Raw genomic sequence first — 13,767 nt, 5'->3', positions numbered from 1 at the left:
CCTAACTCTAACTTTCACAAATCATAAATTTTGTAATCACACCGTTTTTAATTGAATTTAATATTAAAATTTTGCAGTAATTTAGTTGAAATTAAATTAAAATAGTATCGTATCAATACAATTCGGATTGAATGATATTATTTTAATGTAATTTTAATTAAAATTATATTATTTTAATATGATTTTTAAGTTAGAATGACATCATATTTACGTTGGTTTAAAGCTTTAAAATTTAATTTTTTTAAAATAAAGTAAAAATATATTAAATAAAGTTGGACAGTTCAAGCGCTATTTGCCTTTAATAAATATTAAAAATAAATTATTTCCACCCAATTTTCAGCCTGAACGAAGTTTGAAATTTGGTGGGCAAATTTTCTTTTTCTAATGACTAAATTGACCCTTTCGTGAAATCAGTACCGGATACAAGTCTGAAAACATTGGTGACTGGTCCTATTATCCTGTATGATAACAAACTCATATTTCTTTTTCCAAATCCGACTGTAAATTCCATAATCGAACAAATTCCCATATTCACATTAAACTTCTAAATCGAAAAGGTCTAAAAAAGGAAAGTCAAATGAAAATTTTCTAACAAAAATGGCAACAAGCCTTATATGATTTTACTTTCATTTTCCAATTAAAAGACTTGTTTCCATCCTAATCCTATTTCTGAACAAACTCTTCAACAATGTATATCGTCTTAATCTCCTCCAACTTCCCTAGTCTTATACGGAACAAATTCCTGCCAAGGCTCACAATTCGTATATACATCACGACGGCACCTTATTGGTAATTTGGATTAAGGACATTGAGGCATCAAGACTGGGTTTTGCTGTCCTTCAACAGGTTTCTTCTTTATAGTTTTGAGTGTCTCTGATTTTTTTTATAGCATCTGCTTTGGATTTTTTCAAGTGGGTTTACTTTAATTTCCAATCGTTATTGTTTGTGATTATTTTTAATTCTACTGCCATTGTTGTTTGTGAAGTTGGGTATTTAAATTGAATTAAGATCAGTTAAATCTACAATCTGAGGCTGAAATTGGTTTCCAACATGGCATCAGGGGATGACATGGAAGAAAAATTGATCACATGGAAAAAAAAAATTGATTTATTCTGAATTAAGGTGCATGATGGTTTTCCACTCAACCCATTGTAGGGTCACTAAATATATGTTGCTGAGAGTTGAAGGTCCTCGCTAATTGTAAATGTTGTGGGGTTGGTTTCCTTTTAATTTCATGCTTACGAAAACATAATCAACCTAATTGTCTAGAGTGCAGAGTGTGACAGTGAGAGATAGTGCAGATTGCATCTTACTAAGAGTTGGCATTTGTGCTGAATACACCAGCAATTAATGTTTTTCAAGTGCATTGTTTGTTTGAATTTGTGAATGACCACGACCAGTTAATATCATACATAATTACATTCAGTGAATTTCCACTCTTCAAAATGTACATCCTATTGCTTCTTATGCATGTTTCTCACTGCAAACAGATCTTGACACTTTTGTTTTCAACAGTTGTACAATTACAATGTGTTCATCGTCTTCGGCGGAGCAGCAGCAAGATCAGGAGGCAGAGCCGATTAGAATAAAGAAGAAACGTAACGGGACCGGACGGAAGAAGATCGAGATGAAGAAAATAGAGAAGAATTCGAGTCGAAAAGTTGCATTCTCAAAGAGAAGAAAAGGTTTATTCAAAAAGGGTTGTGAACTTTGCCGGTTATGTGGTGCGATGATCGCTATAATTGTGTTTTCTCCCAAAGGGAGAGTTTATAGTTATGGCTACCCAACTGCTGATTTTGTTATTAAGCAGTTTCAGAGTGAAGCAGATGAAGAAAATCAATACAATGTGGGTGATGAAAGAGGGTCTATATCATTACCACATGAAGAGAATTGTGAGACTGATTGTGTTTCAGAGAATTCCGCCACAGAAGAAGAAGAGGAGAATGAGGAGGTGTATTGGTGGGAGGAGGATATAGAGGGATTAGAGTTGGAGGAACTCGAGAGGAGAAGGGCCTGTATGGAGGAGTTGAGAGACAATATGGCTTCTTCCCTTGAGGAGATAATGGAGCGTAGATTTTCTGAGAGGGACCTTTTAGGAAATGACAGGGTCCCTCGCTAGTGAAATTGCCTGATGAAATTTAAGTCATTTAGAAGGTTATAGATTTAATTTATTACTTAGATTTAGATATGTTGAAGCTTTTAGACAGAGTATTGAGTTTTGTATCAAGAATTAGTCGATTTATTCTTATTGTGCAGTCAGTTCATATAATGCAATTGCAATATGCACATTATTATGCTTTCATGCTTTTCATACAATCTATGCAATTGATAAATTTTATCTCCTTTTTCTTTAGTTTCCACGTGGGCATTTAAAGCCTGCACTTTTTCAAATCCCGCAATAATAGAAACTGTCAAGCTTGTAACACTAGGGCTCTGGTTTCGAGTTTTGATAAACTTGAATGCTATTGATGTTGATGCTGACATAATTTCCTCTGTTGGGTCTGTTTTTGTGCCTTTAAAGCTGAAGCCTTGTTGTAATAAGAGGAAGATTAGGAACAAGGATCAGGATTCAGATTGTGGTTCTTTTAATTGGTTTTCACATGTTAAGTCTTTGGGGTGAATGTAAATGGTGAGTTTTGATTGTTAGCTGTTGAATTATTGATTGTCTTTATTTGTGGGTTTTTGTTATTGTCATTTTTTTTACCAAAACATCATGCTGCGACTGTCAATGGCAAGAATTGCCAGGAGTTGTGTGTTTCCATGTGATCCATGATAAAGTATTTTAAGGAAATGAATCGGTGGTTTTTAGCAATGTTGTTTCCAAACGTGCACAAAATGATATATCGATCTGAATCTTTTATTGTTTGTTATTATACATGTATAATGTTCTTTACATTTGTGGCAGAGGATACTAATTCAGGGGTTAGCACAGAGAAAGCTAATTCTGGGTCTGTTATGAATCCATGGAAGATTTTGAGTTATGATGCTTGGTTCTGTGAAGACCTGGAGATTGTCATGTTGGTTTTTAGGAGGTTACTCCTAACATGTATGACATACTTAGCCAATCCAGCCGGTGGAAGGTATATCAATTCTGGGTTTTAAATGAGATGGTACCGTCAAGGCCATACTTTTGCATGCAGGTCAGCTTTTGTTCGTTCTCTTGGCACTGTACAAAGGTCCTTAATAAGATATATAGGAAATGAATCACACATGTTTTATCAACTTTAATACTGTGAAGTTTGCTTTCCCAAAGATTTTATAATTACATTGTGGATATTGGTACATGTCGATGGACTGCTTTGGCAACAGGAATGCACATTATACCTTTTATATGGTCTAAGTTTATCTACGTCCGATGATAATTCTTATTTGTATTTTATGTTTCTGAAATTTGAATGAAGGCTTTCCTGTGCCAAAAGTAATTTGATCTTTTGAGGAACTGAGATCTTTTTATCATACTCAACTAGTAACCATATGACATGCACTTTAGAAAATTGCAAGTGAAAGCCTTCATCTGTAAACCCTTCAGGACTTCAATTATGGGAAGAGAACTTCATATCGCAGAGCCTAAAGTTCAAGATGAGAAGTCTTTGGGTGTTGCCACTAGCCATCTTGAGCGTCCCTGCCCAGCCCCTCTTATGTGGGATCAGATGTTTACCAACGAACATGTGGAAGGAGCGGACAATGGAGGTCATCAACCTTATGGAGAATAATGTAAATCTGTATCTTTCGCGGTGATATGAACTGGGATGAAAAGTTGGATGGTACCAAGTTCAACCAGATGTTGTCTGGTAATCGCACATTGATGAGGCACCTAGACAGATTTATTTGCAATTTGTTTGATTTTAAGATAAGCAGAATTGACATGATTGGGATGGAGGCAATATCAGGTCAATCTTGTTACAAAGAGAAGAAAGCGAAGAAGTTGCAGCTTCCTGTGTTTTGCCTAGTTAGTGATCATTATGGCTTGTTTTTAACAGTCAGTAGTCAGTAATGTTGGTTATGATAATGGTTAAACGGCTTGGCCTGCATGCACATATGATACACAATACTATATAGGTGGAAATTGAAATGATGGAACAGCATTTTTGCAGGATATTATCCTTGATGAAACAGGTTTTGCGGCATGTAGTGTTCCATATGGTGATGAAGTTTTGAGGATGAACATGACTTTGAGATCAATGTTTTGGATATTGTTGGATGAAGGGGTTAGTCTGGGCAAACAATGGTCGGAGTATTTGGTTGGTACTCAAATTGGTAACTGTTCAAATAAATTAAAAAAAATTTAAAAAAACTGCTTATTTAATCATTAAATATTAAATCAGAATTACATTTCACAAAGATTGAACTTGTTCATCTTTGCTTTGTGATGTGCTTGATGGGTATTCAAGTAAGAAAAGTTTAATCATTTTAATAGTAAAAAAATTTGAAAGTTGTAACACAAACCAGCCCGCTATACATAAGAAGAGCCACCCCCGTCGAATTCTTCTCTTTGTTTTGAATATCCTCCTGCGACGTTCTTTTCTTCTCTTTTCTGTAAGATCTCTCTTTATTCATATACAAAATTTGTTTCGTTAAAACTACTGGTATGGGAAAAGTTTGTACCATCCTTTTTTTTGGAATCTTCTTCCACTTGTTTTCTCATATATATATGTGTTTTATAAATCTTGTCCTTTAAAGATTTGTGATCAAGTGCAAATTGATTAGCGGTGTTTTTTATCTTTCATTTGTTTACTACAAGAATAATCTTTCTTCGGTTACTTACATTTGTTGAAGATTTCTTGCTGATTATTTCTTCACCATTACAATGTCGTCGTCGTGGTGTTCGGGGGAGCAGGAGCAGGAGGCACAACCCTTTTTGAATAAACCTTTTCTTCTGTTGGAGAATGCAACTTGTCGACTTGAATTCTTCTCTATTTTCTTCATCTCAATCTTCTTCCATCCAGTCCCATTACGTGTATATATATATATATATATATATATATATATATATATATATATATATATATTGTTTTATAAATCTTGTCCTTTAAAGATTTGTGATTAAGTGCAAACTGATTGGAGATTTTATTTATCTTTCATTTGTTTAGTACAAGATTAATCTTTCTTCGGTTATTTACATTTGTTGAAGATTTCTTGCTGGTTATTTCTTCACCATTACAATGTCATCGTCGTCGTGTTCGGGGGAGCAGCAGCAGGAGGCAGAGCCGATTAGAATAGAGAAGAAACGTAATGGGACTGGACGGAAGAAGATTGAGATGAAGAAAATAGAGAAGAATTCAAGTCGACAAGTCGCATTCTCCAAGAGAAGAAAAGGTTTATTCAAAAAGGGTTGGGAACTTTGCCAGTTATGTGATGCGATGATTGCTATAATTGTGTTTTCTCCTAAAGGGAGAGTTTATAGTTATGGCCACCCTTCTGTTGACGGTGTTATTGACCAGTTTCAGAGAGAAGAAGATGAAGAAAATCAATACAATGTGGGAAATGAAAGAGGGTCTATTTCATTATCACATGAAGAGAATTGTGAAACTGATTGTGTTTCTGAGAATTCCACCGCAGAAGACGAGGAGGAGGAGGAGGAGGAGGAGTACTGGTGGGAGGAGGATATAGAGGGATTAGAGTTGGAGGAATTAGAGAGGAGAAGGGCTTGTATGGAGAAGTTGAGAGACAATATGGCTTCTTCACTTGAAGATATAATGGAGCGTAAATTTTGTGGGAGGGATCCCTTAGGAAATGACGGGGTCCCCGGTTAGTTGTCTGATGAAATTCAAGTTCTTTAGAAGAGTAGAGATTTAACTTTCATATTCTGTATGCAATCGACAAAGAACTTGTAGTATTGGCATCCAAAGGATTTATGCTTAACTCTTTCATTTTTGGGTTCTTGATTTTGGTTTTCTCCATCTCTGTTAGTCCTTGAAGGACTAACCAGCCTCATTTCAATGGAGGTCATCCATCCTGGAATCTGGGGCTTCTGGGTGCTTTTTGATTTGGGGTTCCCTTTACTTCAATGCAGCACCCAATAACTCTCTCTAGTGCATATTGTCACGGTTCAAAGTGAATCATCTGAGATTTCTTGTGTCATGGGGTTGCTTTGGTATTAGCAGTATAAAAGTGAAATCATGTGACTTACTAAAGGAGGATGAGACCATTCTCACACAAATTAGTCCGACCAATACCAATTCTTAGGTGCCACACAAACAGTTCCACTTTACTAAATCTCTGGAGCATTAAACTTTATTTGCACATGTCCTTCTCTGCCTCTATCTCCTACTGTTGAAAAGTATATCACCTTTACTATAAATTGCTCGGTAATATTTGGAAGAATTGCGTCCATTTATTTTACAGAAGCGCAGCACATCTGGGAAATAATTATTGCTTATAATAATATAGGTAAAATGACTTATTCCCACCCAAGGCTTAGTGTAAATCCAACTCACCTTAGTTAACTTTTAAAAACTCAAATACTTATCTATCCGTTAGTTTTAATTATTACAAGTAGGGATAAAATCATTATTTAGTTAAAAATATTAAAAAGCTAAAATATTATCATTTTTTCTCTTTAAATTTAAAAGCTAACAAATACTTTCTATTTAAATTTGAAAAGTGACCATATAACCCTTAAAGTTTCTCTTTTACTTTTCTTTTTTGGTAAGCTTTCTCTAGTGATAGTTGGTCTTCTTCCTTTGTCGTGGATGACCACCGATGCCAGTTACAACTTCCTTTGTCGTGGATGACCACCAAAACTCTTTGAAATGATCGAAATTTTGCCCACAAAGCTTTTTGAAATGATGACGAATCATGACAATGATCAGTGTGAAATGCTGATCTTTGGCATCCTTGGTCTTCGAAAAACTCATATCGACGTTTCCCGAAGATCAATGTTTTGTGTCGATCTTTGTTGCTATTCTATGTCGCTTTAGGAAGCTCTGTTTGCGAAAATCCAACCATTTCAATCAAATTTTCGATATTTTCCACATTGAGAAATCACTAGGAAGGGAGAGGAGATTCCATGGGATAGGACTGTCAGGAAGAACGACCATTAAAAAGATAGAATATAGTTTTTGGGGTGTAAGTATAATGTTTCAAAGTTTGAAGAGGGTAATTGCTCATTCTAAAAATATAAAACCTTAAGAACATATATAATAGAGGTGAAAGATTAATTTTTTAAATTAAACTAAGGAAAATAGTAAGTTTTTAAAGCTAAAGGGGAAAAAGAAAAGTTTTTTTTTATTTAAATAAAAATATTTAAATAATAATTTATCTTTAATTAAACTGGTCAAAACTAATAGATGGATAGATATTTGGGTTTGGAAAGTTAGTGGGATGACCTTGCATTATACTGAACCTTGGGTCAGTTGGCCAATAATATATAATATTTCTTTAACCCTTCTGAGCCGCACCATACTTGTTTCCTGTGGCACATGAAAGGGGTAATCCTGTGATTTCAGAGAGCCAAACTTCCCCTCTTTTTGCTCAACGCCATTGGGAAGCTCCATGCTTTGATCTTGGACCCACTTGAAATCAATGGTTTGTGACGAGAGTAGACTGTGCAATGCATTGTCTCTCGCGCATCGAATAGGGAGAATTATTGACAGACACAGCTCATATGCCATCTTTTGCCTGCTCTTTCACTGTTATCTTCTACCTTGTGCACATACTTACAAAACAAAATATAACAAAATAGAGGTGCTGTGCTGTGCTCAGAAGTAAAACTTGAAAGAAAAAAAGAGAAAATTAAGTCTCTGAGACCCCATTTCTATTTCTTTACTCTTCTTGAGATCTCTGTAAGTTAATGTAATTGAGTTCTTGAGAGCATTTATAAATAGAAGGAAAATAAAAGAAAAGTCTTCAAGAGAATGGGAGAAAACAGGGTTCTCTGTTCCCTCGTTGTTCTAGTTTTGTTCCTTGTTCTTCCTGGCGTCAATGGTGACAATCCTTACAGATTCATCACGTGGAAAATTACATACGGTGACATCTACCCTCTTGGTGTTAAGCAACAGGTAAACTAGACTTCTTTTTTTTTTTTTTGTCTCGGAACTATTTTTGTTTGTGTTTTTAAAGTAAAAAAGTTTTGTTTTTGAAAGCAAAGAAAGTGCTGAAACTTGAATGTGGGAAAATGTGGCAGGGAATCTTGATTAATGGGCTGTTTCCAGGGCCTCACATCGATGCAATTACTAATGATAACCTGATTATAAGTGTTTACAATTATCTAAGAGAACCATTCCTCATCTCTTGGTAAGTGTTATGAGCCTTGTTTTTTTCGGATCTTCTGGTTTCCCAAGAAAATGTGAAAAAAATAAAGGATAAGAAAACAAATTTAATTCTTTGATGTTTATGAAGTTCATGAATGTTGTTCTTATAAGCACCATTTGGTTCTCAAATGTATGATGTGCTATTTTCTCAGCAACCAAACAAGAGTTGCGCTAAAGTTCTGTTAAGGAATCAACTGATTTAACTATAACATATTGGATTAGATTGGCTAGCAGATCTGTGGATGAACACTTCTCATTGGTAGAAATGTTCGTATATATCTTTCTTTGCTTTTTGGTTTTTAAATGTCAAATATGTCCTCTATAATGAAATACCCATATTTATTGCCCCTTGTATCTCAAGTAAAAAGCACAAAAGTTAAATGCAGAATGGAGACTTCACTGAATCTTGGCCTTCTAAGCAATATTGGTCTGTCAGTGTGTTATTTTGGTTGAGATTTCAAAGACATTTAGTTGAAAAAATGTAGCCTAGTAGTTATAAGTATTGATCCTGGTACAGCACTGAAATATTGTACTTTGTGTAGCTGGCCACTGAACTCATGTTGAGATTAGTGAATCTTTAATACCCACATGGTAGATCTCTGATTCTTCATTATAAAATAAGCACGGAGTAATAAGCATTTACATGTTCTCAACTTGATTTGTTTTTATATTAGCTTGTTTATGGGTCCGGGCTCTTTATGATTATATCTCTTTCATTAATCTGTCATTCAATGTGCAGTAGGGCACAAGGCAGATCGGTTGTTCATGAGATTCATTGACATCTGAGTCTGCAATTTTATTTGGACCTGCTAGATTCCTGCCAAGATACAATTAAAATTTGTCTTAAAAGTAATTAATTATTTTAACTCAGAAGAGTTTAATGACCTGATTAAGTTAATTGATGCCTTTTGGTTAAAATTTGGTCTTTTTTATTTTTTCAGGAATGGGCTGCAGCAAAGAAGGAATTCATGGCAGGATGGAGTTTATGGAACCACCTGTCCAATCCTACCTGGAAAAAACTTCACATATGTCTTCCAAGCCAAGGACCAGATTGGTAGCTATTTCTACTTCCCATCACTTGGTTTGCATAAGGCTGCTGGTGCATTTGGTAGCATTAGAATTTGGAGCCGTCCAAAGATTCCTGTGCCTTTCCCTTCCCCTGCTAATGATTTCATCATACTTGCTGGAGACTGGTACAAGACAAACCATTATGTAAGGCTTCTTTCATTTCATATTTTATTACATGTGTAGATTGACTAACTAGAAACTTAATATGCATTGCTTAACATTGGTTTTGGTTCAATTTTATAGATTTTAAGACGCTATTTGGACGCTGGTAGAAAGCTTCCCAACCCTGATGGACTTCTCATTAATGGTCGTGGATGGAATGGAAACACATTCACAGTTGATCCAGGTATTGATTAATTAAGATTTCAAGAATAAGATGCCAATTGTTCATCACACGCTAACATCATTGAATTGTGTTTGCAGGGAGAACATATAGGTTCAGGATATCCAATGTGGGGATTGCAACTTCAATTAACTTCAGGATACAAGGACACAAGATGAAATTGGTAGAAGTAGAGGGTTCTCATACACTACAGAACGCCTATTCTGCACTTGACATTCATCTGGGACAATCCTATTCAGTCTTGGTCACTGCAGATCAGCCTGCAAAGGACTACTACATTGTTGTTTCGTCACGCTTCACCACTCCTGTGCTCACAACAACGTCCATTCTTCACTACAGCAATTCGCACATTGGTGTCTCTGGCCCAATCCCTGGAGGTCCTACTACTGAGATTGATTGGTCACTCAACCAGGCTAGATCAATTCGGTAATTACTTGTACATTCATTTAGAAGTACTTTTATAATTGCTCAAAATTTTTTTAATGTCACTGCTTTCTTCATGACCTATATACCAGATGGAATTTGACTGCAAGTGGACCAAGGCCTAATCCTCAAGGATCTTATCATTATGGAATGATCAAAATCAGTCGCACGATCATGCTAGCTAACTCTGCTCCTCTTATGAATGGCAAGCAGCGGTATGCTATCAACAGTGTTTCATATATTTCACCAGACACTCCATTAAAACTAGCGGACTACTTCAAGATTCCTGGAGTCTTCAACCTTGGAAGCATGCCTACCAATCCCACTTGGGGAAATGCGTATCTTCAGACTGCAGTCATGGCTGCCAACTTCCGGGAGTTTATTGAGATTGTCTTCCAAAACTGGGAGGACACCGTGCAGTCTTATCACATTGACGGCTATTCCTTCTTTGTTGTTGGGTGAGCTCATTTTACACCATTTTATGAACCATCATAAATGCATATTTTGGTCTAACTGCCTGAAAAAAATGTTGACAATTTCTGCAAATCATTAGGATGGATGGTGGGCAGTGGACACCAGCAAGTAGAGCTAGCTACAATTTGAGGGACACAGTTGCTCGATGCACCACTCAGGTAAGAAAGATTGGATTCTCATCAAAGATAAGTCATTAACCGTAACATTTTGATCCAATGGTCTGATATTGCCTGTTTTGGACATATTTAGGCTTTATAACTTAAAACACGTTTAGACAGACATACTTAGCATATCTCCCATTTATTGTTGATGTAGAATTTGCCTAGAAGTGTAACATTAACCATGAATGTGTTTGATTGCAGGTTTATCCGAGGTCATGGACTGCAATATACATGGCCCTGGACAATGTGGGGATGTGGAACATAAGATCTGAGAACTGGTCAAGGCAGTACTTGGGTCAGCAATTCTATCTCAGAGTTTACTCTTCTGCTAACTCATGGAGAGATGAACTTCCAATTCCAAAGAATGCTCTTCTTTGTGGCCGGGCAAGAGGCCGCCACACGAGGCCTTTCTGAACTAGCTCGCTCACCAAACAATGTGTCATGATAGGGTGACATGATTAACTGTTATCAAAGTAACACCATGGTTGCCGGCAAATTGTTTCTTCCTTACAAGAGAGCTCAACTTGAGCTTTGAGTCAAATTTTCCTACGTGCTTGTTTCTGTAACTCACAGATTGATCCTTAATTGTTGCAATAAAGCTTGGTAATGCATTACCCCATTTCTAATGATACAATTCCAACGATGAAAAAATTAAAAAAGAAAGAAACTTGTTTTTCAGCTTCTAATTCATTCTCTACTCAAGGCTCAAAATTTGGATCAAATAGGTTGGTTTGATCAGTTCAGCTGGGACTTGATGAACAATCTAGTTCAGGTGAAGTTTTAAAACTGTTTAAGCACAGTTGAATTGGATGAATATATTACGTGATTCAAATGTCAAACATAGTGTAGGATTAACTTGTTAGACTAAGAAAAACTCGAATCAGACCTTTGACTAGATCAAATCTTCATACAAACTTAAAAACATTCTCTCCTACAATCTCGAACAACTTCTAATACAAAATGCTTATGACGCAAGAATTATTAAAAATTAAGGTGGAATGATTATTACTCAATGGTTTTGCAATAAACATGTTTAGCCATCATCTTAATTAGAATTCTAAAAATGATCACTATTATCATAATTGCAACTAACTGGATTTCTAAAAAATGATCACAATCATCATAATTGCAACTAAGATTATTTGGACATTTGCAGTGATGAGCTTACCAAACTCTGCGGCCACAATTATCATTCATAAGATCGCTGGAGCTCTTAATTTCAAAGCCATATCTCCCTGTCTCGCGAAAAACAATTAAAGTTAAAAAAAGTCTACTCCATTTCCATTCTAAGCCTAAATTATGTTTAATGATTGATAATTTTAATTATTAGTTAGAAGAAACACAACACAATCTCACCGTTTTGCCATGCAATTATATCAATAATAATACTATGTATACAAACAATAAATACAAATGATGACATGTGATATAATGACATATCATTATTTATACGTATAGTTTGTGTTTACTGTTTATATACATAATTTGATTGTTATATCACTTATGATTAGATTTGATTTAAGTTTATAAATATAGATAAATTAGTTCATAAAGCCTCCAAATTTCATAAAGCAAAGGTGGAATATATGGAATTGAAAGCCTCCAAGTTCTCTTAAAGCAGATGGCTGTGATCATCAATGGAAGCAACAAAACCGTTTGTCTTGAATCATGACTGAACACCAGCTAAACCAGTTAAGAAACGGATAACAGCAAAATAATATGTTCATCAACTTTTGAAAAGGGTGCAGCAACCTTGACCACCTCCTTCGAGACAGCTTAATTATATGGCCATAGCCATTAATATAATTGGTGCTGCATGTTGATGCTTAGGCTATCAGAGCTTAATATCAACACACCTGCCCTTGCTTCTCCCACATCCGTCCAAGAGAATATTTCCTTACTTGAAACGGCCCTTCTCTTCTTCGTTCTCATCTGCACTGCGTCCATTTTCTCGCCTCTTCCCATCAATTTTCCACGTCGCGACATCCATGATTTCTTCACCCCTTTCGGCTCCATAATATAACTCCTAAATTCGACCACCAATGGTGACGCTTCCAGGGCTACGTGTTGGCACACCATGAATTCTCGACATGCTACACATGTCTATGTGGCTTTGAACCATTCTTGTTGTCTTATGTCATTATTCTTCCGGGTTAGACTACACAGAGGTGAGCGCTCCCCAGCAATAGTAAAACACATCAATATTTTAAAATTAAACTTTTAATTTATAAGATGTAATATTAGTGGGGTCAAAATTTTTTATATTTAATGTGCTTGGTTCAAACATAAGTTGATTAAAAGTGTAGATTTTGATCATATATGAACAAAATAATCTAACTCAAATAAAACTTTTTCCTTATTCAAACAAACATGAAAGTATATTAAGTAAGTTGTGCCTAAGGTGAGAGAAGACTATCTATATTATATAAAAGGGTTAAGATATTAAACTATCATATTTTTTCTATTAAAGGTATAACAGTTTCTTTTTTTTTTTGAGACACTAAATTTTTAAAATTTTTTATGTAAATAATTAAACTTTAGTTTTTTTTTTATTGAAACAACCAATCTAATTTTATTATATATTATTAAAATTGTCAAACTAATCATCCGTACTTTTAATGGGAAAAAACCTAAAAGTTAGACCCATTTTATGTACGAAACTAAATCATTATTGACTAAACATAATTTTTGACTAAACATGAAAATGGTAATCCGGCCAATTCAGTATGGGTTTCTTGTTATCCTAAATTAAAAAAATGTGCAAGTATGTTGAACAAGTCGTGGCCAGGGCAAGGGGAGCAATTTATGTTGTACGGAATGAATTGATCAAGAGAGTTGATCTTGAAGTTATGATGTTAGTGGGTATGTTAGCTTCTGCTATCAAAACAATGCAATAAACGCATTATTGTTCTGGATTGATTCTTCAAGACGGGTCTGGTTTATTTTTGTTCATAACGCTTTGTTTGGTTGTAAATTTCTGTGTGGGGATTTGGACATTGAAATTCGAGCTTCCACTGCATGCTCACTTTTTACTATATCGAGAGAC

At 35.3% G+C, this 13,767-nt stretch overlaps 3 protein-coding genes and 1 pseudogene across 5 annotated transcripts; all 4 read left to right on the top strand.

Annotated features, from left to right (window-relative positions):
• The first annotated feature begins 686 nt into the window (after positions 1-686).
• Positions 687-2,300, top strand: LOC123219591 (agamous-like MADS-box protein AGL61). 3 transcript variants are annotated; one of them, XM_044641595.1, is made up of 2 exons: positions 687-846; positions 1,516-2,300. In XM_044641595.1, exon 2 carries the CDS (start codon positions 1,529-1,531, stop codon positions 2,117-2,119), a length of 591 nt encoding a protein of 196 aa, XP_044497530.1. In that variant the 5' UTR covers positions 687-846; positions 1,516-1,528; the 3' UTR covers positions 2,120-2,300. The 3 variants fall into 3 exon arrangements, with proteins under 3 accessions (XP_044497530.1, XP_044497531.1, XP_044497532.1); XM_044641596.1 differs by having other exon boundaries at positions 690-846; positions 1,491-2,300; XM_044641597.1 differs by lacking the exon at positions 687-846 and adding an exon at positions 889-911.
• Positions 2,301-2,448: 148 nt separating this feature from the next.
• LOC123219594 lies at positions 2,449-4,127 on the top strand (annotated as a pseudogene).
• Positions 4,128-5,001: 874 nt separating this feature from the next.
• LOC123219593 (agamous-like MADS-box protein AGL29) lies at positions 5,002-5,885 on the top strand. The gene has a single exon (XM_044641598.1). It carries the CDS (start codon positions 5,163-5,165, stop codon positions 5,751-5,753), a length of 591 nt encoding a protein of 196 aa, XP_044497533.1. The 5' UTR covers positions 5,002-5,162; the 3' UTR covers positions 5,754-5,885.
• Positions 5,886-7,420: 1,535 nt separating this feature from the next.
• Positions 7,421-11,347, top strand: LOC123218301 (L-ascorbate oxidase homolog). Its single transcript, XM_044639677.1, has 8 exons — positions 7,421-8,000; positions 8,126-8,235; positions 9,194-9,464; positions 9,564-9,666; positions 9,744-10,089; positions 10,179-10,544; positions 10,640-10,718; positions 10,923-11,347. The coding sequence occupies exons 1-8, from the start codon at positions 7,857-7,859 to the stop codon at positions 11,133-11,135; spliced, it is 1,632 nt and encodes a 543-aa protein (XP_044495612.1). The 5' UTR covers positions 7,421-7,856; the 3' UTR covers positions 11,136-11,347.
• Positions 11,348-13,767: the final 2,420 nt, after the last annotated feature.

This window comes from Mangifera indica, chromosome 6, assembly GCF_011075055.1.
Source record: "Mangifera indica cultivar Alphonso chromosome 6, CATAS_Mindica_2.1, whole genome shotgun sequence".
NCBI lineage: Eukaryota > Viridiplantae > Streptophyta > Magnoliopsida > Sapindales > Anacardiaceae > Mangifera > Mangifera indica.
Note: the sequence above shows the minus strand (reverse complement) of the source record. Positions and strands in the feature narration are given on the sequence as shown.

Bases quoted from the DNA above. Each gene is read 5' to 3' on its own strand.
- LOC123219591 (XM_044641595.1), top strand. From the start codon at position 1,529: ATGTGTTCATCGTCTTCGGCGGAGCAGCAGCAAGATCAGGAGGCAGAG.
- LOC123219593 (XM_044641598.1), top strand. From the start codon at position 5,163: ATGTCATCGTCGTCGTGTTCGGGGGAGCAGCAGCAGGAGGCAGAGCCG.
- LOC123218301 (XM_044639677.1), top strand. From the start codon at position 7,857: ATGGGAGAAAACAGGGTTCTCTGTTCCCTCGTTGTTCTAGTTTTGTTC. The intron at 8,001-8,125 runs GTAAACTAGACT...AAAATGTGGCAG, and splicing joins CTCTTGGTGTTAAGCAACAG to GGAATCTTGATTAATGGGCT. The intron at 10,719-10,922 runs GTAAGAAAGATT...GTTTGATTGCAG, and splicing joins TTGCTCGATGCACCACTCAG to GTTTATCCGAGGTCATGGAC.